This window comes from Amblyomma mixtum, chromosome 10 (genome assembly GCF_055824585.1).
Source record: "Amblyomma mixtum isolate Tamu chromosome 10, ASM5582458v1, whole genome shotgun sequence".
NCBI classification, from domain to species: domain Eukaryota; kingdom Metazoa; phylum Arthropoda; class Arachnida; order Ixodida; family Ixodidae; genus Amblyomma; species Amblyomma mixtum.
The window spans coordinates 27188072-27209697 of NC_143021.1; the positions used below are offsets into that span (position 1 = coordinate 27188072).

Genomic DNA, 21626 nt, shown 5'->3' on the forward strand with positions numbered 1-21626 from the left:
GAAACTTCCCAAAAAAATTTCTTGTGCCGCTTTCTGCGAATGTTTGTCCCGTGCACTTTAAAGGAGGTCCGTTTTGTCTGGGTTCCTGGTCATGCAGGCATTCATTCCAACGAGGTGGCTGATTATTTAGCAAGGTCAGCTCTTGACGGGCCAGTAACGCATCCCGTCCCGAATTTCAGTCTGCTGGCGATCTCCAGGTTTCAGCGGTTCCAACACATATCAGCCAGGTTACGCGATCGCTTACTAAATACTACTGATTATCAGCACTTAGCGTATAAATGGAACGTCCGTTCGTGTAAAACCAGGCAGTGTGAGGTAGCAATGACGCGACTGCGGTGCAGGATTCCCAGTTTAAATTTATACCTATGCAGATGTGGGTGGTCTCCGACAAACCTATGTGACTCATGCGGGGACGTTGAATCTGTGGACCATTTCCTGCTCTACTGTCGAAAGTTCGCACTTAAGAGAAAAAATTACCTGGAGGTCCCTCTCTCCAGGTTAGGGCTCCCGTTATCTCTGCCATAGTTGTTATCGTTCGGAGCGAGCGCCAAAGGTTTTGCATTGAGTTCAATTTGTGGCAATCTCCATGATTACATAATTGCAACTAGTAGGTTGATTTGCTAACTCCTTTAAAAGTCTCGGAGATTTTTTATTTTTTTTTTAATTATTATTCTCGCCAAAATGTTCTTTGTTATTTCACTTCAAATATTCTTCTGTCGTTTTTCATGAATACATTTTTCAAAATTCACGTTTGGCTCCGATATTTTCTCGTAATCTTATGAAAATTTCCTTATGTATACCACTATATCTTGGCCAATCCTCCGACGTGGGTATGTGCCATTATAAAGAGGTGAAGAAGAAGAAGAAGAAGACTGCCGCACACGAAGGCCCACTGCTGGAATGACGACGCTAAGGTATGTGCGCTGAAATTGTTCCCTACAATCTCATTCTTCCCACTGCTACAGAGGAGGTTTTTGTTCGTCTTTTGGTCGAAAGCAATGTCTAAGTTCAAGCAGATTTTCCGACCAGCTCTAAAGTGACCAAACACATGCACTCGCGAGTTAGAGAGAAAAAATTGGCGGGGGCTTCGGTTTGGTTAAGCCTGGTAGGTTGCAAAAGCGAGCGTAGCGCCTCTAACGGAAGGAACGCGGCGCGCCGCGTCTAAAGAAGGAACGCAGTGCGCCTCGTCTACAGGTCACGCGTGGCAACCAGCCCCTGCTGCTCGGCGACTCGACTTGGTAGCCCATCTCTCACCCTGGTATGACGTCACGCTATGACGTCGCTAAGCATGGAATGACGTCAGAGATCATTCTAAATGTCACGCGTGGCTACCGGCCGCCTCTGCGCTACGATTCGACTTGGTAGCCCATCTCTCACCCTGGTGTGACTTAAGAGGTCATTCTAAAGGTCAAACGTGGCTACCGGCCGTCGCTACGCGAAAGGCCGTTCATGAGCTTAGTATTGCTTTCGCAATAAAAAAACTTATATATTATGAAACGTAAGGAGGGAGGCCTTCCGAGTGCGTACTCTTAGTCCAGGCCCCATATGCAGTAGCTATTTGGGTGGACCGGGCGATCGGACCACGGTGGTCGTCCCGGGCTGTGTTAGGTTGGATTCTTACTGGGACGGGAAGGCGTTTAGTACGGGAGGTACTGACGGAAAATTTTGGGCTGCCTATGTTGAATGTGTAGGGGGTTTCATGTCCGCCACACAAAATGGAATTTGCAGGGTAGTGTGTGGGCTAAAATATGCGCGCCTAAGTCAAGATGGGGTACAGCGCACGTGAAAGATCCCCAGGTGTACGAAATTATTCCGGAGACCTCCACTGGGGCACCTCTTTCTCTTCCTTCTTTCACTCCCACCTGCCTCCCTTACGGCGCAGTTTTGAAGTGTCGACCAAGATACGTGAGACAGACACTCCGCCATTTCCTTTCCTCAAAAACCAATTTGCCAATTTTTAAAGTCTACATTAGTCTTGATTTGGCGCCAAGAGGCCGCCTACTCTCGACAGAGTGATCAAGCATGAAAATGTTTCCTCAGATGAATACTGCGCTATTGCCAACAACATCGTTCCCGGTACAGTTTAGAGAAGGTTTGATTTGTAATCACTGCTGCGCAGTAATTTCTCATGACGAAGATCCACATGCAACATGGGTCCAATAACGCAGTATTCAACAGCGTCCTCTGGCGTTCCTGTGTCCTCAAACGCTGCCTTACTAAAGCAGTTCCTGATCGTCTTCGCAGTCTGTCAGTCTGTTCCATCTACGGGGCATTTTCATTCCACGGTGGGGAGTAGAGAAATTCGCCTTGGAAGTCTTCGCGATAAAAAATGGTGCCCACCTGTCGCTGCCGGTCATGCTTGCGAACACAGAACCGCTAACGCAAAGCTTACTGCACTTTCCACCGCATTTAGTATTTGCATTTTATTTTTATTCTTTTTGCTCTTCTGAGTCGCCCTGTTATTTCTGTAGGAAGGTAAGGGGGGGGGGGGACGGAGGCCGGAAGACGGCCTTCGCTCTCCGCTCAGTTAGCAGCGCCTCCTGGTTCGCTATAACCGAGTTGTGCAGCCACAGGTGTTTACTGTATGCCTGTATCTGAGGCGTAGTGACAATTCTCTATTACATATACGCCGCCGCGGCGGCTCAGTGGCTATGGTGCTCGGCTGCTGGCCCGAAAGACGCGGGTTCGATCCCGGCCGCGGCGGCTGAATTCCTTTGGAGGAGAAATTCGAGGCCCGTGTACTGTGCAATGTCAGTGCACGTTAAAGAACCCCAGGTGGTCGAAATTTCCGGAGCCCTCCACTACGGCGTCTCTCATAGCCTTAGTCGCTTTGGGACGTTAAACCCCATAAACCAAACCAACCATTTCTATTACATATCATGACGGTAGCACCACCCTGCTGACTGTTCAGTTTACAGTTCAGTACCTATAAGGCATTTACTAAGGTAATCGCTGATAGTCAGGACAAGCTTAGAACCTTAGAAAGTCTTTCGTAAAGAAAGGACTCTTAACAGTTGACAATATTCAAATCACTCAGGTGATAGAGAAATGTGCAGAAATGTAACCAACTCCTACACACACCCTTCATTGATTACGAGAAAGCATCGTACATTGTCGAAGATTCAGCACTGATGGGGGTATTGAGGAATAAGGGTGTAGAACAGCTTTATTTAAAAATGCGGGAAGGTATGTATAACCACTGCACAGCTACCACAGTCCTCCATGAAGTCACCATTAAAATCCTAATCAGGAAGGACATGAGGCAGGGTGACGCTATCTCGCCAATGCTATTCACCGCCTGTTTACATGAGCTAATCAGGAGCCTGTATTTGGAACAGTTGGGGATACGAGTCAATGGAGGATGCCTTAGTAATGCGCGAATAACTTATGGCATTGCCTGGCTAAGTCACTCAGGACATGAACTGCAAAGCATGATCAATGAGTTAGACAGGCAGAGCAGTACGGTGGGTCTAAATATTAGTATTGAGAAAACCAAAGTAATTCTCAACAGTCTCGAAAGGGAACAGCTATTTACGATCGGTAGCGAAGTGCTGGAAGTGATGAGAAGATTCGTCTATTTAAAGCAGGTAGTGACCGCAGATCCAGGTCACGAGCGTGAAATAACTAGAAGAATAAGAATTGAATAAAACGCATTTAGCAGGTTCTTTCAGGTAATGAATAGCAATTTGCCAGTGTCCTTCAAGAGAACAGTCTATAACAGCTGTATCTTACCGTTATTCACCAATGGGCAGAAACGCGGAGGATAACGAAAGGGTTGAACTTAAGTCATCGACGACGCAGTGACCTATGGAACGCAGAATGATAGGTGTAACATTGCGAGATAGGAAAGCACGAGAGTGGGTGCGTGAATGAACGCTGGTTAGTGTCATCCTAGTCGAAATCAGGAGAAATAAATGTGCTTGGGGCGCGGCATGTAATGCAAAACCAAGATAACTGATGATCATTAAGGGTAACGGAGTGTATTCCAAGAGAACGAAAGCGTAGCTTGGGGTGGCAGAAAGTTGCGTGGGAGGACGAGATGGAGACGTCTACGGGGACAGGGTGGCCGCAATTGGCGCACGATAGGGTCAATCGGAGCCTTGTCGGAAATGCTTTGCTCTGCAATGGGCGCAGTCAGGCTGATGATGATGACCACTCTCGCTCGTAACAACTAGTGTTCGTTTTAGCGGCGGCCGTTATAATTTGGGTCGACTGTCTGCGTGGAGATCACATGCTTGTGACAGTTGCAATCGGAGAGAAAAGAGGGCAGCTATCGACACTTTTCTTTTTGTCAGCAGTCTCTCAGTGCTGATGGAACGTTCCCAATGTTGACCGGTAAAGGTTCCTAATGTTGACCGGTTGGGCCCGTTAATCCTAACTTCCTTAGGGTTACATGGGAGAATGCCAGTGCAAGATAAAGAGAAAAAGAAACAAAAGAGAAGATAGTGTTCCAAGCTGAACAAATCTATTTAAAGAAATGAACGAATTGGTCATGCACACTAGGAACATTACCAAACTCTAAACACTCATTTGCCCTCCGGCAGTGACAGCGGAGCACTTAAGATTTTTGTCACCAATTGGAAGACAAATACAAGCATGGCAAGCTCGATCACCGTCCTGAGCGAAGCGCGCTTGCTCGGCAGGCATGAGCTTCCATATGTCGTTTGAACTTTCAGACAACACCGTATAGTTGTTCGCTCGGTGGTAAACCGGCGCGTCCGCACTTGTCGAGTCACGAAGCAAGATCATTGGCTGAGCACATCGCACTAAGCTCAAGTTTTCTATGTTGCACTCGTGACTGTACCCATAACTAAGAGAGCGCCCGTAATTAACGACATCCAATCTTTCTGTTCTGTCTGTTTTAAACATGGTAAGCACTTAACCTCACAAGCTATGATCGACTTTATTACGTAAGAATTTCAGTATCCCTGTTAGCTGTGCTCACGTACACAAACATACGCACTGAACAGTTGCTTCATGTGGATTAGAGCCGAATAGAGAACAAACGACGTGTGTATTGTGTACCTTGTTTGTCTTAAGCTGACTTGCTGCAAGCATTGCTCCATATCTGCGCTGACACGACTTGGCTGTCTGCGTCTTCCAGGTTTCTACTGCCACTGTATGCTCTGCAGACAGCTGTGACACCTGCAGCCGTTCTCTCACTGACAATCGACAAACCAGATGGCGGGTACAGGGAAGTGGTAGTCGACATAGACGACTCTGTCGATCCTGACAATGCTGTTGTCGAGGCCATCAAGGTAAATTGTTTTAAGCGGGTGCGAAGCCTTCGGGAAGGCGATCGCTTTAGTTCATTTTATTCTTTTTTTCTTTTAGCTAAGTGAGTCCAGAACGGCAAAAAGAAAAGCTGAAGTCCAGCAACTATACTCACATTCTTCAACTGCGGAAACTCTGCCCCTCCTGTCAGTGCTCAGCAAATTTAGATTTCTTGCTTTTTTAAGCCCAACGTTATTGCTTGTCTAGTGAGCAATTGATAAATATTAGGTTTGGTTTAGGGTGTTTAATGTTCCAAAGCGACTCAGGCTGTGAGAGAGGCCGTAGGTTAGGGATCCAGGTAATTTGTACCACCTGGGGCGCTAAAGTTTTGAGCTGCCCTGCTTCACGGTGCAACACAGCACCAAGACAACAAAACAGATGGAGAAGAAAGCAATACGTATACGATAAACGGAGCTTGGCAGCCGCATCGGCGTTCCCTCCTTATCGTACTTTTTCTCTTGGTGAAGTACTTGAATTATCTAAGAAAGTCAGTGATTTTTGTTTTTTGACGGCAGCGTGTGCGGTGTGTTTTGTTTGCCTCACAAAAATTTAGTGTTTTTACCGACGTCAGTCGAAGTCGGCTTACATCATGATATACTTCAAAGACCGATAACAATGCACGACGTTTTTCTAGAACTGCGGGCACAAGCGTTCTCTACTCTCTTTGTATCTCGTGTTGCTCACAACGTTGTGCAGTGAATGAGAGCTGGAGCTTACCGGTACACGTCCAATATATGCTTGCATTAATGCTATGGTGTCCATATTGTCACGTGGTAGTGACGGCAGTCCAGCAGCAACTGACAGCACCAATAAAACTTGCAAACGAGGCTGTCTGAATAACCACCATTGAAAATGTTGAGGCCCATCCAGACGCGCTGCTGCCACACGGCGAACTTAAATGATGATCGAGAAATCTGCATGTAGTGCGACCAATAGCTGCAGGCAATTCACAGTAGCTAAATTATATTAGACAAAAATAAACTTGCTAATTCACGCAGAGCGAAATAAATGATACGGAACATTCAATAACGTAAATGTGGTGAACGTAAATAACTCCTTAATCAGTTGCAAATAAGTTTCATATGAATAGCTATTGAATAACCTAGTGCAAGTTCGCATGCAGGAATGTCAAGAAGACGAAGGGCACCACTGCTCACTTCGTTTGGGCAACGTTCATTTCTCGCCACCGAAGCTGCCACAGATCAGTCAGCGTCTCTGACATGTTAACAGCTACTATCATTGGAACTGTTGTGGGGCATTTCTCGTACTCGGTTGGAGCAAATCCCATGACTAGTCTAAAATTAGCAGAGGTCAGATGTATTTTTTCTATATCACCTCTGTACTTCGAAGCGGTTGATATCTAAACCAAATAAAAAATTACCGACGATTACGTTACTTCCTAATGCGAAATTTGAGCGCAGCAAATAAGCTGTTTCACCTTTTCGATAGATTGAGGCAAAGAAATCGAGCAACACATGTATGCGCTATCACAGAATTTTTTTTTTTATTTTTCACACGTATTCGCAATTTCGGCTCGGGCGGTGCACATATACAGATCCGCCGCCACCGATCTGGCTCTCTGATTGCCACCGCACAGGGGTTGCATTGGAGGAGGAGCGAAGAAAGGAATTAAGTTCGAGCCGGCGCTTTGACAAACGGAGACTCGCAGGAAAAGGGGGGAGGGGGGCGGCGTGTACACCCAGCGGCAAACGATGGGGGCAGAAGCGCGCACAGCAAGCGTACAACACGATAAAGGGAGGAGGGAAGAGATAGCAGCGACCAACGTTTATAGATACTTTTTTTCTATAAACGTTGGCAGCGACTGACTGATGCCGCTGACGCCGATAGCGCTGGGGGGATGAAAGGGGGGCGGAGCTGGTTACGAGGCTGACGCCGACGACGACGCGAAACCCAGGAACGGACGCCAAAGAGCTGCGCTCTAAAATAATTTAGTATGTTATGTGGGGCTTAACGTCTTGAAGCGGTGCGTGGGCTTTCGAGAAACGCCGTAGTCGAGGGCTCTGTCTGTATCGGTTTACACCACCCGAGGTTCTTAAATGTTCTCTGACATCCCATGGCACGCGGGTGCTTTCGCATTTCGCCTCCATCAAAATACGGCCCCCGGAATACGAAATACATACCTGAAAAAATACGAAATTCGTGCCTTCAAATCCGGCTCCCCCGAGTCTCTCGCAATGACAGCGGTAAAACGTATGCAAACGACCCCACCGACTGGCGGGTCTGCTTTACTTAGCCTCGGTAATTATATATTCCTAGACACTTGATGCTCTCTGTTTCGAACAAATACGCTCTCTTTTTCGAACAAATACGTTTCGGACATCACACTCTCATTATGTAGAGAGTCTTGCGGGTGTTTCTGTGGCCTCTTGAGGCGGCGGCACTGCGGTGACGACGGGCAACGACCTCTCTCGCAGGAATTGTTTCGGAAAGCCTCTGTGCTGCTCAACAAAGCGTCGCGGGGACGTGTTCACTTCAAGAACGTCGTCCTGGCGCTGCCAGGGAGCTGGTCACGAGACAACGCGTCACAGCCGGCAGAGGAGGCACACACCGCTTACCACGAATATGGCCGCTCTTCCGTTGACGTCCGCGTGTTGGGAGCAGCAGCAGAGGAACGAAGCGGGCTGAGACCCTTGCCGGACGGTGCTCCACCCGGACCTCGGGCTCTGCATTCCGGTCACTGCGGAAGTCCCGGACACGGCGTCCTTGTGTCCGCCAGGTGGCTTCTCAAGGCGGCCGCTGGCGAAGATGAGATGCGACTCGCGGGTGAGCACCTGGCTGGAGGATGAACGATTAGAGCATTTAGCGAGATCGGTAAACGCATAGCGCCCTCTATATAAAAATTACCGCTGATAGAGAACTACACAATCTCTTGTGGGTGCCGCTTCTGGGTTCGCGACATCGAATTCTCCATGAGATTTTTTTTTTTTGGCCTCCGCTGAGCAGCGTCGGAAGGCATCAGTCACGGACTCTACCGCTCTGGGTAGGGGAAGCGGACTGCGGTGGCTTTCGAGAATACGGAAAAGGTCAAACCTCTTCAAGAGCGTATATGTCAGGTCGCATCTAATTGTGCCGTTCTTGCCGAGAGGTGGGCGCACGCGGGCAGTGACGAGCCATCATAATCCGCGTCGCGTCGCCTGGCTTTTGTGCCATGTCTGTGGCGCCAGTGCTGTGCTTTTGTAATTGAAATGAAATTGAAAAGATTTATTTGAGCAGAGCAGTTACAGCATCTGCTGCAGGGGCAGAGGCTAAAGGCTGTGGCGTCTGACGAGGCCTCTGTCCCTCTGCAGTCGACGGAAGCGCAATACAAATTTCAGCATAACAAGAAAGTAAGTCACATAATTAAAACAAATATGGGTAAAATATGCCATTATAATCACAACATTAACACAGTATGATAAGTCCAAAAATATGCAAGGATATTATACAGAGATTTTGTTCAGTATACAATACATTGAAGGACACTTATAACAAAAATAAAGTGAAAAACCATGGTACAAGAGAAGGATACATCCTGTGTATCCATGTCATAGGCACTCGTCACTCCCCGTACAAAACACCTGATATTATTAGGACATTTTTAATGTGCTTTTTGAATGTGCTAATATTAGATGCGAAATTCAAGTTACCTTCAAGTTTATTAAGAATTGAAGCGATTTGATAAGGAACTGTTTGTTTACCGTAATTGGTTCTAGTTTTTGGCATGCGTCTTTTATTGTGTCGGAAAGGATATGTAGAGTTTTCTTCCCTGTCGCAAATGTGCAGCTTCCGGAGTTGTACGAACTGAAGTAGTTTATAGTAGTATAGCTGGTCGGCCCTCAGCATTTTATATTTTAAGAACAAAGGAGATGTTTGTAGGAGCTGGTAACGTCCATAATAATTTTCATAACAACGTAATATCTTTTTCTGCAGTATTATGAACTTATTGTAATTACCTTTTGTTGTGGTTCCCCACACCATCATCCCATATATTAGTTTTGAATAGAACAGGGAGTTGTACAACAGTTGTTTTAGCCATAGAGGAATTATGTGCCCTACTTTGTATAAACATCCTACGGTTCGTGCTAGTTCAATTGTTAGATGATTCACATGTGGCGTCCATGACAATTCTTCCTGGAACCATACGCCAAGGAATTTTTGTTCTTTAACCGAGGAAAGACATTGGTCATCAAACTGAAGTGTTATTGTATTGTGCAGTGGTTTGTTAACTGGGCGAAATACGATAAATGTTGTCTTTTTTGAATTCAGTTCTAGCATATTTTCCTTCAGCCAGCTGGACAGGTGCACTAGGTAGTTATTTACTTTGGTTTCGAGCGCTGTTATCTCATGCGATGTGAAAAAAATATTAGTGTCATCTGCATACATAATGATCTCTGGTGATTCAGGTATCTTCACAATATCATTAATATACGCGAGGAAGAGCAACGGTCCTAATATCGATCCCTGTGGGACACCCTGAGTTAGTTTTAACTGTGATGAACTTGAGCCATTAATGAGTACTATTTGATAGCGATCATAAAGATAAGACGATAGAAGTTGCAGGGCAACACCACGTACACCGTACATAGATAATTTGTATAGTAAGATGTTGTATTGGATAGAATCGAACGCCTTTTTAATATCGAGAAAAAGTCCTACTGTGTATTTTCGATCCTCTATGTTATAAATTATTTTATCCTTAATGTATAACAAAGCCTGCTCCGTTGATTTCCCTTTTCGAAAACCATATTGACTTTCTGTAATGATGTTATGTTTATCAAAAAATGACACTAATCGGTTATGAATGACACCTTCAAAAATTTTTGAAAGCGTTGGCAGGACGGATATAGGGCGGTAATTTGCTAGGTTTTCAGGGCCCGCGCCTTTATATATTCGGGTGACTCTTGCTACCTTTAACTTCTGTGGAAAGACTCCTGTGGACAACGTAAGATTTATAATAAAGGCCAAACTAACGGATATCACAGCGGATATACACTTCAACTCAATCGGGCCGATGACATCGATTCCAGCAGCAGCATTATTTTTAAGCTTGTTTATTAACATTTCTACTTCGTGAGGAGTTGTTGGGCGCATATAAATTGACTCGCATAACGGTGCTATGGTCGATACTGACTGATCAGTGCAGTTCTTTGTTGTACAGGCATTCGAGCCTACTTTAATAAAATGCATGTTCATAGCACTGGCGAGAGCTTCACCGCGCACAATCTTGCCATCAATGGTGATTTCAGTAATGTTTAAACACTTTTTAGTTCTTCCAGTGAGCGTATTTACTGCATCCCACACCTTTCTAGGATTTTCTCTTATGCTATCGAATTTACTATGGAAGTATTCTGCCTTAGCTTTCTTCAGATCGGATGTTAGTGCGTTCCGGTACTTTTTAAATTTCAAAAATAAACCTGGGTCTCTTTTGTGTAAAAATTCGTGGTACATTTTGTCCTTTGTTTTTATGCGGCTGTAAAAAAGTGAATTCATCCATGGTTTTCGGAATTTTTTGTTTCCACGAGAAATGACCTTTTCTTCTGGAAATGCCACATCATACGAGGAACGTAACAAGGTGAAGAATATATCGAAGGCTTTGTTAGCGTCTTTTTGTTTATAGATTTCACTCCAATCAACTCTTTCTATCAGACGAGCAAAGTACTGCAGAGTTTCATCTGTAATTTTTCGATGCGTATGAAGCAGCGCATCCGGGTCTTTCCTGGTTTTCTTTTGGGATACCACAATAAAAAATAATGGCAAGTGGTCGCTCAAGTCAGATGAGAGCACTCCAGAATAAAATTGATGAGGTTCTACATTTGTTACGCATACGTCTAACAGTGTTGCACTCTGTGTGGTTATTCTTGTTGGCATGCGTATGCTGTTTTCGGAATCGTATGTAGAAAGCAGAGTCTTTAGTTTGCTGGCGTGCCAGTCATTGAAAGAAAGGTCTATGTTTATATCTCCCAGAATAACGCATGCATATTGTTCTGTACCAACGAAGGAAAAAAACGTGTCAAGAAATTGCAAGAAGCTTCTTTTGTGCCCCATTGGAGGACGATACACAACTAAGATCACAAAGTTCCCGACTCGTGCTCCTAGGCATTCAATATCTGGTGATATAAATGAGAAATCTTGTAATATTTCATACGTGAGTGTTTCCTTAAAATATACATATATTCCTCCGCCTCTCTTGTGTTCGCGATATACATGCCGAGGAACGTAGCCGGAGAAAAGTGGTGCATCATCAGGAGTTGTAATCCATGGCTCGGAAAAGGCCAGGATGTCATAATTTATTTTGAACGGTTCGAGAAACGTATTTATATCGTCACTCTTTCTTTTAATACTTCGAATGTTCACATGCATTGCGGAAAAAGTACTATCTCTGTTGCTGTGCTGGTTATTGAATTCCTGGGTGCTATAGTAGCTACACATGCTTAACCTGTAGTGTGCTGGTGTGTTTGCTGGTGTTTCGCTTGCTACTCTTATGCAGTAATCAGGGCCAGGTCAGCGTGACTAGCGATTTGAATAGCCGACCCATGTTCTTCTTCACGGGCAAGTATTTTTCCGCCTGCAGTCCAAACGAACTTCCAACCGTTTTCTTTCTTTTTCTTGATTGCAGCAGAAAGCAGTACCTTGTTTGCCTGAGTTAGGTGTTCATTGACAAAAATTGGTTTTCCGGTTTCATCACCCAACACAGTGGTATCAACTCTTTTTTTTCTGCATTTGTTCAGAATGTCATTTCGCTTGCTTCTGCGCACAAACCGCACGATGATGTTTTGCACATCTGAATTCTGCGTACGGACCCAGTGGCATGCATCAATATCAGCAGTATCAACTTTTTCACCAACATGGTCACCTATCTTTTGAACCACAGTGAGGGGATCAGTTCCGGAGGAAACACCTTTGATTTCTACGTTGTTCAATCGTTGATATTGCTCAAGGTCTTCACATTTGCGCGCTAAGCGTTCGTTTTCTGCCTTCAGTTCCTGGTTCTGTCTGAACATTTCTTGCATTTCTTGCCTGAGCTGCTTTATTTCATCGGCTGTATTCTTCACATCGGTGCAAACATCAGTGCAGAATGAAACACTGTCTTTAAGCTCGCGCATTTCAGCCCTGAAATCACGCTTAAAATTTTCAAATGCGGTTACCAACTCTTGCAGCTCCTTCATATCTGGGGTTTCTTTTTCAGACTCTTTTCCTGCGTTTTTCACGTTCCCCTTCCCCATTCTCACACATCATGCAGCAAGGGCAGTATTCAGCAGCAGTGCACCACAATAACAGACAAAATACACAGGGTAGAAACAGTTGCAGTCTGGAATTCTCACCTGCAAAAGCAGAGAGCAGAGAACGTTCCTTAGACAGGTGTGGTTAGCGCGCTGCCGCCGAACTGCGTGGTGGGCTCGTTGAGGATGCCTTTTTAAGTCGTGAATGGCCCCGGAAGCGCTGATAGCCTCTTCGCCTGTAGATTTCCGTGACGTAGGTATGGCGTTGCAAACGATGATCTTGCTTCCAGAATGCTATCTGTCTGGAGCACGGCGAACGGGTTTTCGTTGTGAGGTAGCGCAGGATGCGCCGTGCAGAAAATCTGCAAAAGCAGAGAGCAGAGAACGTTCCGTAGACAGGTGTGGTTAGCGCACTGCCGCCGAACTGCAACTTCACGACCAAGGCTGCAAAAGCCGGGCCATCGCTAAAGCGTGGGGTATGGCGGCGCTCCTTGATGGCGTTGAGGCGCGGTCAACAATACATTGCCCCGCTAGCTGCAGACATGAAGAATGACTTGCAACAGGGCAGAAAACTAAACTAGTTGGTATACGTTCATTATGAAAAATGCAGGCGCTAACAAACAGCGACACAGAGGGGACACAGAGCTTACTCGCAACTACAAGAATTTTTATTCAGAACCTTTTCTATATACAACAAAACCCAAAACAAACCCAGAGTAATCGCACGCCACATGTCACCGATGTGCAGGCAAAGTATAACACAAGGTTTTCACTCGCTCTTTCAAAAAACTTATCTCCCTACTATACAATCCAACTCAAGGAACACTAACATACCTATGCCCCGTTTCTGCGATATGATAGGCTTCAACTATCTCCCGCGTTACACGATCTCGGTGACGAAAAAGAGCAGACGTTTTGGAAAACAGGTTAGAACATTTCTTCTTGCGCTTGCTGCAGTTACGACAATGAAGAACAATATTGTTTGAAGTGTAGACTTTTTCCATATCTCCGGCATTTTACATCAACCGCACATTCAAACATCGGCCACTGAGGCCTAAGTACACTTCTGAGCACGACAGGGGGATCTTGTACACTCTTCCCAGTTTGCACGCGACGTACCGTGACATATGTCTGACAGCACATCCTCCTTTTCTTTTCTTTGTGCCCTGCTCCGCCTTAGCTTGAATCGCATGGCATAATGTTTACAGTTTTTTGGGAGCCGAAAACATGACACAAATGCCATACCTGCCAGCAACTTTCTTAATCCCATGTGAAAGTCGATGCACAGACGGTACTATCACGGGTTTGCTTTGTTGTCCTTTCTTGTCGTTTTTTCACTGGCCCTTTACCAAGCGAATAATCTTCTCGCTGGTTCTACCGATCACGAGACCTGGATATCCGCTGTTAACCAGGATTTCCACCTGATAAGCAACACTTTCCTTGATGCGATGGTGGCAAGACTTCGATGCAGCTCACTTTAAACGCGAGGCGGTGATTCCATCCTTGATGAGCTTCGAGTGTGCTGACGCAAAATTTGGTTTGGTTTATGGTGGTTTAACGTCGCAAAGCGACTCAGGCTATGAGAGACGCCGTAGTCCTGTGCTCCGGAAATTTTGTCCACCTGGGGTTTTATTTAACGTGCATTGACATCGCACAGTAAACGGGCCTCTAGAATTTCGCCTCCATAGAAATTCCACCGCCGCGGCTGATATCGAACCCGCGTCTTTCGGGTCAGCAGTCGAGCGCCATAACAACTGATCCACCGCGGCGGCTGACGCAAACTTTAACAAGCCTATCACGGAACGCGAACGGTAACTCCAACAAAGATGGTCCGTGTTCTCAGTCATCGAAAGTCGAGAAACTGCAACCCTCCCCCATTTGGAACCTCGTACGTGAACTTGAGGCCCATACCGCTATCCTTAAACAAATTAACTATGTATATTACCCTGTGTACGAAGCTGTCAAAGTTGTAGGCGATAATTAAGTATCATCAACGTAACGAAAGGCCTTCCGAAACAGGTCAACTGAATGCAGATCTACCTTCTTGTTAACAAAGCTTAAGAACATGTCACTAAGAGCAGGAGCTACCCTTGACCAAATGCGCACCCCAGCTCGCTGCACGAAGAAACTGTCACCATAACCAATTACTGTAGATATCAAATAGAACGACAGAAATTTTAAGAAGGATTCAAGGAACACAGCGTACCTTTCAATAAACCATTTTTCATCGTTGCCACCAGTGATGCATTAATGGACGCACCTGATTAACAAGTTGTCCGGCATCGTATAGCATCCTGCGGTATCCTACCACGAGTTGTTCTCCGAAATGATGCAACGGAAGGGCATACCTTATGCGTCTTCACGCCGAAAAAGGCATCCAGATGAGTTGCCGAGGCTGCCTTCATTGAAGACGCTAGACGTAGAAGGTTGTGGCTCTGAAGAAGTGTCACTGCCTGCTTCTTCAGTTCTTCAAGAAAGAAGAACACAACCAACCCGTGATAGTACCGTCTGTGCATCGACTTTCACAAGGGATTAAAAAAGTTGCTGGCAGGTATAGCATTCGTGTCATGTTTCCGGCTTCCAAAAAACTGCAAACTTTATGCCCTGCAATTCAAGCTAAGGCGCAGCAGGGCGCGAAGAAAAGAAAAGGAGGATGTATACTCGAAAAATCCCGAGTATGGCTCTGTCAGGTAGTCCCCACAGAGCAACCTAGGAGGCACGTGGTCCACCTAGGTGACGTTTCTTGCGGCGTCATCACAATCTGCCTCTCGGATGATGATCAATGCTGCCCTCCGTGGTATGTGGCAGCTACATAGTTACATTAAAGATTTTGCAGTCGGGAAGAGCAACTAGGATCGCACAACGCCCACCGGTAACGGCACCTGCCATGGCAGGGCAGTGGCGCATCCCTAAATCGCCGCACCGCTGCGCAAGAGGGGTTTTATGACTGCCGGGAATATATGAGTGCGAAATAGAAATCGACCTCCTGCATATACGGAAATTAAATCAATACGCTATCACGTCATAGAGATTAACTGTTCCCTGCAATTTTATTGCATGTTGCGGGTATATCCTCTTGAATTTCAAATAACAGATATTACTTCTGAATTTCTGAACCGGATGACATTTCGTTCGGGTACTCTTTCATAGCATTTTTATGTTTCTAGTTGGTTGGTTATTGGGGTTTAACGTCCCAAAGCAACTCAGGCTATGAGGGACGCCGTATTGCGGAAATTTCGACCACCTGGGGTTCTTTAACGTGCAGTGACATCGCACAGCACACGGGCCTGTAGTATTTCGCCTGCATCGAAATTCGGGCGCCGCGGCCGCGATCGAACCCGCGTCTTTCGGGTCAGAAGCCAAGCGCCGTAACCGCTGAGCCACTGCGGTGGGGCATTTTTTATGTTTCTGTAACCAAGTATAGAATTTGAAATACAAAAGCTTGTCCCTTTTCATTAGTTTAAATGAAACCGACAGCGCATATTACCGAAATTCGCATGTCCACACTCTTCTTTACGAGGTAGAAGTCGAACAAGCAAAATAGTCCTATATTTGCAGGAGCTGTGAAATTCATTTTGAGAAGCGCACATCAACTCGCTAGTCGCTACTGTTTGTTGTCGTGAGCAGCCGAGCGAAATAATACACTTCTAAACGATGCAGAGAACCCACATTTGCGCGCGAAAGTTGGCGAGCCCTCTACATCGAATTTGCACCCTTCTCTATCGCACGCTGCTGCGTATATTGGTCAAGATGTGGCTGTTGGTAAGATTCTTTCGAGCATTAGGCAGCTACCATAGCCGCGGCTAGTCACTGTCGTCGCTCTGGAGGGTCAGGAAAGCTCCGCCCGCTGAGGAATTCCCGCGTGCGTCGGTGATGGGCCCGACGGCAGCGTCGACCTTTCAGCGTGCCAGAAGCGACGAGTGAAGTGCGAAAGGCACACAATGAGAAATTCAAATTTTGAGTACAGGCAAATCAGCTTCAACAAGCACATTAAAAAATTCTTACTGCAGGATATTCATGTAGCGCCGTCTTTTGACATCTCAAGCATACCACAACATTACTGAGAGCCCGTTTAAAAGCCCCTTTCTGGGCCTCTTTAAGATTGGTTTCTCAAAGACGGCTGCTCCACGCCATTTCCGTCTTTTAGTACGTCTAGTATAATCTCTTATACAACAGTACAATAGAAATATGCAAAGAATATGAAAACTAGACGGAAATTGAGCGCCCACTACATCAATATGGTGCCCTTTTGTTCTGAAAATTGCACTGTTTCCGAACAAAGCAGTGGTTCAGGAACCTAGTGTGAGGTACACAGTACCTTTTGTCCCTGATCCTTTAGCTTTCTGTACAGGGAAAACTAAGTACAATAAAAATGAAAATCAAATGAAATGAAAGTGCTCAAGAATTTTTTCATCTCAGCAGGACCTTCTCCCTAGACTGTGGTTGAAAACATCAAATGGCAATCCAAGACGTATCGAATAAACGTTGCAGCTGATGTTCTCAACGCTCGTCTTCTATATGTGGGCGATGGTTTCGTATGCCTGCAGACACGTCCTAATGGTAGTGCGCTTCTCGGCCATAGTCGCTCGAAGCTGTAGCAAGGATGACCTACTAGAAACGTGCTCCGTGTGTTTTTTTTTTTTCGTGAAACAATGCTCCTTCTCTCTAGAAAAATCTAAAGATGGGAAAAGAAAATCTTGGTTTCTGACCGCTTAATCGTTCTTGCTTTGTGGACGTATTAGTTCCCCGTAAAGCCCGAATATCAAAGTGTGAACCGCGATAACTCTTGCATTTTATATCAACTAGCTCAACTTTAACAAGTATTATTTTCGCGAAGCATAACTCTATACTGCGCATTATGTTGACAGGCTCATAAAAATATCGCAACAGAGAAGGAACGAGGTGCACACATTGAAATGAATGCTTTATCATGTTAGATCCTGTTCAGGATTATAGAAATAAAATCATCGGAAGTTGTGCGCTAAGTGATCTTCTTTCTCCTAAAATATAATGAACAGGAACTCTGAAATCTCTTTAAGTATGATGGAAACAGCAGGCATCATTTTTAACTCCATCGTTTTTGTTAAGCAAACTAAATGCGTTATTTTTCTTGGTACTGTCCATTGCAGCGCACCAATTTCTCTACGAGTGGGCCCGCTATCGTTACGGCGTCTTCGATCAGTTCGGCGTATCTGGCAACGGTCGCCACTCCTCCCTATACTGCGGCGATGGCTTGGTAAGCATGCAAACGTCAATTACTTTTTTCTTCAGCCTGTAGCCGCCTTGTAACCATGCGCTGCTTACCTGCTGCCTCCATACGTGCGCGAAAAGTGGGCACCAGATGTCGCCGCCAAGTTCTAAGACTTGAAGCAGTCGGGCGTATAGGACCCCACAGGCTGTTCATATGTTAAAACTGCGCGAACAAAAACAAGGACCGAGCAAGAACACAGTAACAAAACACAAGCGCAGACTTCCAACTTTTATTCGAAAAGATTGTCGCAGTCTTTTATACCCTTTGTGGATACCATCAACACACCCCAACCCATCCGTAACATTTCAAACACGTGCGCTTCTCTCCTCTGAATGTCCCAAACATTCCACGATAATGGAGAGGCGCCTTAGCAGCACACAAGTGACTCAGAAACACGCGGAAATTTTTTTCTGAATAAAGCGAAAATCGCGAGCCACGGGGCTTGTCCACGCCATGTCGAACACGCCACGAAACATAGATAATAAGAACGAAAGGAAGACATATGATAAGCATGACACCCAACATGAACATGGTAAAAGGCAATAAAGAGATCACTAAGACCTGAGCAAAAAATGCGAAATGAACAGAAACGCGGAAAAACAACTATGAGGCCACTAAATTGGAGTTAAAAAATAAATAATAATCTCATTCCTCAGTGAACAAAAGCCATCTAAAACATGAACCAAGTGTAAAGTGAGAACCTAAACATAGAAAGCTAAAAGAGTGACGCATGAACCCTACAGGACTAAGAGGAAGGCGAAAATCTAACAATGACGGTATGCATTGCTCCCTTCTAGAAACTCGATTTCTTTGTCTGAAAGGTGAATTGACGGCGTGCTCACACATCGATCTGCGTTCTTAGCAATTAGAAAGGCCTCAATAATTTCTCTTTCTTTCTTTCCTCCCGCTTTTGCAAGGAATTCAGCATCTTCTAAAAACGCTGCACAGGCTGCGAAAGCAAAATCATTTTGGGACGGACTTGTGCCTCTGGAGGGATGACGATGATGATAGTGTTAACGACAAGAATCGCGACGAGCTAGAGAAGCCAGCACAGCGAAGGTGCCGACTGTGCTTCAGTTAAGCACGCTTAAAAAATTTTCACATGACCTGTGTTCATAATCGGAATAAATCTTAAATATCGGAGAAGAGAAGGCAGCTTAATACCGCAGAATCACCCTCCTGGCGACCGTTGGTGGTCTTTCCATGGTTCAAATAAGAGTGACTAGGGAAGTTTTGTGCGGATGATATGCGCCGTACGTGTCTAGAGAACGCTTAATGCATCGAGCTTACTCAACATTATTGGACGGGGTGGGCCGACTCAGCCAGACACGCTTAACAAAATAAATTACGCAGACGAACACTTATCAGGTTACCGGCATGGAAGAGCCGTAGGCAGCAACCAATAAAACAGTTTCAGCTTGTGCGCTTTGTGTTTTGACATGGACACTTGGTAGCGTTCGGCCTCTTAAACATCACTGCAAGCACAACCTGAATGGGTCGTCTTCTGTCAGCTCGCTTTGTGTTTCGAACCACTGACTTCAAGCTTATGTAAACTGTCTTACGCAAGTCTCAACTCGCTGCCAGGTTACACAGGTAGGAAAAGTTTCATTTGTCACACAGAAAAAAAAAAAACGCGAGCCTGTGCAGATAGCACCAGTGTTTCCAAAGTAAACGAAACCTGAAAACTCAGTATTTTATCTGTGTTGAGAACTATCGACCTAGTTCTCAGATAACAAAGGGAAGCTTTCTACTAATAAAAAAAATACTGCGTGAAATTGATGGAAAGAAAACATAAGTTTGGTGAAGTAGCCCACGTATTTCGCTTTAAAACAACCAAGCAAGGCTTCCTTCCTAATCGCACGTAGTAGGACGGTGTCGTTTCAGCTTGAGGCACGAATTTGCACAGTTTGCACAGGTTTCATAATGATTAACGGCGAATATTTCCCGTTAGCGTCTTGCAGTAGTTGTGGTGTCCTAGCTCACGTCAAACGTGACACAGTTCGAGCAGTCTATAATCTCTCCTTTTCGCCCCCATGAAAGCGGCGACACCCAGCTTCGCATCATCAATATTTTTCGGCGATTATGAATCGTGCCTCTTTCGACTGTCATGAGTTTGTTGCTGCAGCTAGCGTGATGTTGCCGAGCTTGAACTTATTTATGTGTAAAGGCTATTTCCACGATGTTTCTTTTGAAGCTCTCCATCACAAAACTTTATCACACAGTTCTCGACTAATAATTTTGCATTGATAAGATGCTTATGCTGGCAATATGCTCTGAAGGACCTTTCCACTTGGCCTTAAAGGGCGTCCTATTGCTACAGGGCAGTTTAAATGTGCTCCTAGCCTTTTCACGTGTCGGTGTCTTGCGTCGTTCAAACTCCATGCAGTTTCTCAATTGGCGTGCCTCGTAGACATAATTTTGGCCAGCAATAGTCTTCAAGTGTTTGTCGTTTCTTCTTGTGTTGTCCGTGTTTCTTAGCGCTGTTTCTTCCTTTTAAATGCATTACCAACTAGCCCGCAACCGTGCTCTTCTGAACCTCTTAAGAGCTAAAATGAATCCGAGTTACCGCGTGGTCGGCTCGTCTTTAAAACCAATAATGCTTATTCGGGGTTTATTTAAGGTGTTGCAGAAAGGTACGGAGTTGTGTGGCTTCGTTTCTCACTGCTACGACTCCAATTTTAAGACGGGAGCTCCCCTAGTCTGCGTCCAGCTTAATAATCGCCGGCAGCATTTCATTTGAGCTCCAGGCAATGTGCCCTGGTTTTTCTCCCGTACAAGAGCTGCTGCTTGCACCATAAGCTCTATAGCGGCCTATTACGACGGACCTTATGAGGTTCTTGCCAGAATAAGTTACGCAATTTATTAGATTGCACGCCTCACCGCCACTGCTCGCCGTTGCACGGACGCTGAAATGTCGAACGTCACTCGTTTGAATCACGGCGACTTTTCCCAGCCAGCAATGTTCGCCCAGCAGATTTGTCAGCGCGGGAGAAAATTGTAACGGCGCAAAGACGAACTAGGATTCGCGGACAGAACAAAAAGAATACCGCCGGGCTCGCTCGCCCTAAGCCCTCAGTCTGCCGGCAGCTGTCGTCGTACGCCTGGCGTAACCCTGTCTTTAAGAAAAACTTTGAGACGTAACAATATTTCAGACATTAGAGCCTTACCACGTACACTTTGATTAGGTGATTTCTTCATAATGAACGCAAATATTTCCTATGTATTTTTTTATCCATTCAATGCAACATAACTAATTATTATTCAGTCATATTGCAGGTGCTAGAAATTGAAGAGAGTTCACCATGCGACATGTTTTGACGTAGAAACTAGAAAGCGGTCATCGTAACGTCACACCCAACTTCACCACACAGGCGTTCTAAACATCTTTGTGACAGCTATCGGCACCCAGTTACAACGGCATACAAGTACCAAAGTAACTCTATTATCCTACGTTCGCACTGTGATGCCAGTGAAGCAGTTCTCGCGCTTGCGCGTTCCTACCGAGCACTTCTTAACGTGCTCTGCACTCTTTTAGAACAACGTGGAGACTTTTCGAGGGCAGTAGTGTCAAATCTAGGACTGGAATTGCAGCCAATATAGCAAAAAAAATAAGCGCGCGAGCCGACGAGAACGCAGTACATGGACAAAAATAACCAAACCTTAGTCACTTGCGGTGACAAAAGCTGAGGACCCCAACGCAACAAAGTGACGAGGTAACGAGCCAACGTATCTCTATGAGACCGACACTGGAAGGCCAGGGCCGGCAGCTCGTGGCATAGCCGCCGCTTGTGGCTGTAAGATTGCCTAAAGAAACAAAGCATTTTTATGACAAGAAAAGCGGTGTTCTTTCCAACGAAGTGTACTATTGTGTACAAACGTCA

At 45.4% G+C, this 21626-nt stretch overlaps 1 protein-coding gene across 1 annotated transcript in view; it reads left to right on the plus strand.

Moving 5' to 3' along the window:
- The first annotated feature begins 900 nt into the window (after positions 1-900).
- The window catches only part of LOC149325443 (calcium-activated chloride channel regulator 1-like), a 33804-nt gene continuing 13078 nt past the window's right edge, over positions 901-21626 (plus strand). Inside the window, exons 1-4 of the mRNA XM_089563427.1 lie at positions 901-914; positions 5105-5258; positions 7710-8058; positions 17624-17730. Coding sequence (XP_089419553.1) covers positions 901-914; positions 5105-5258; positions 7710-8058; positions 17624-17730 — 624 coding nt within the window. The remainder of the gene's footprint in view (positions 915-5104; positions 5259-7709; positions 8059-17623; positions 17731-21626) is intronic.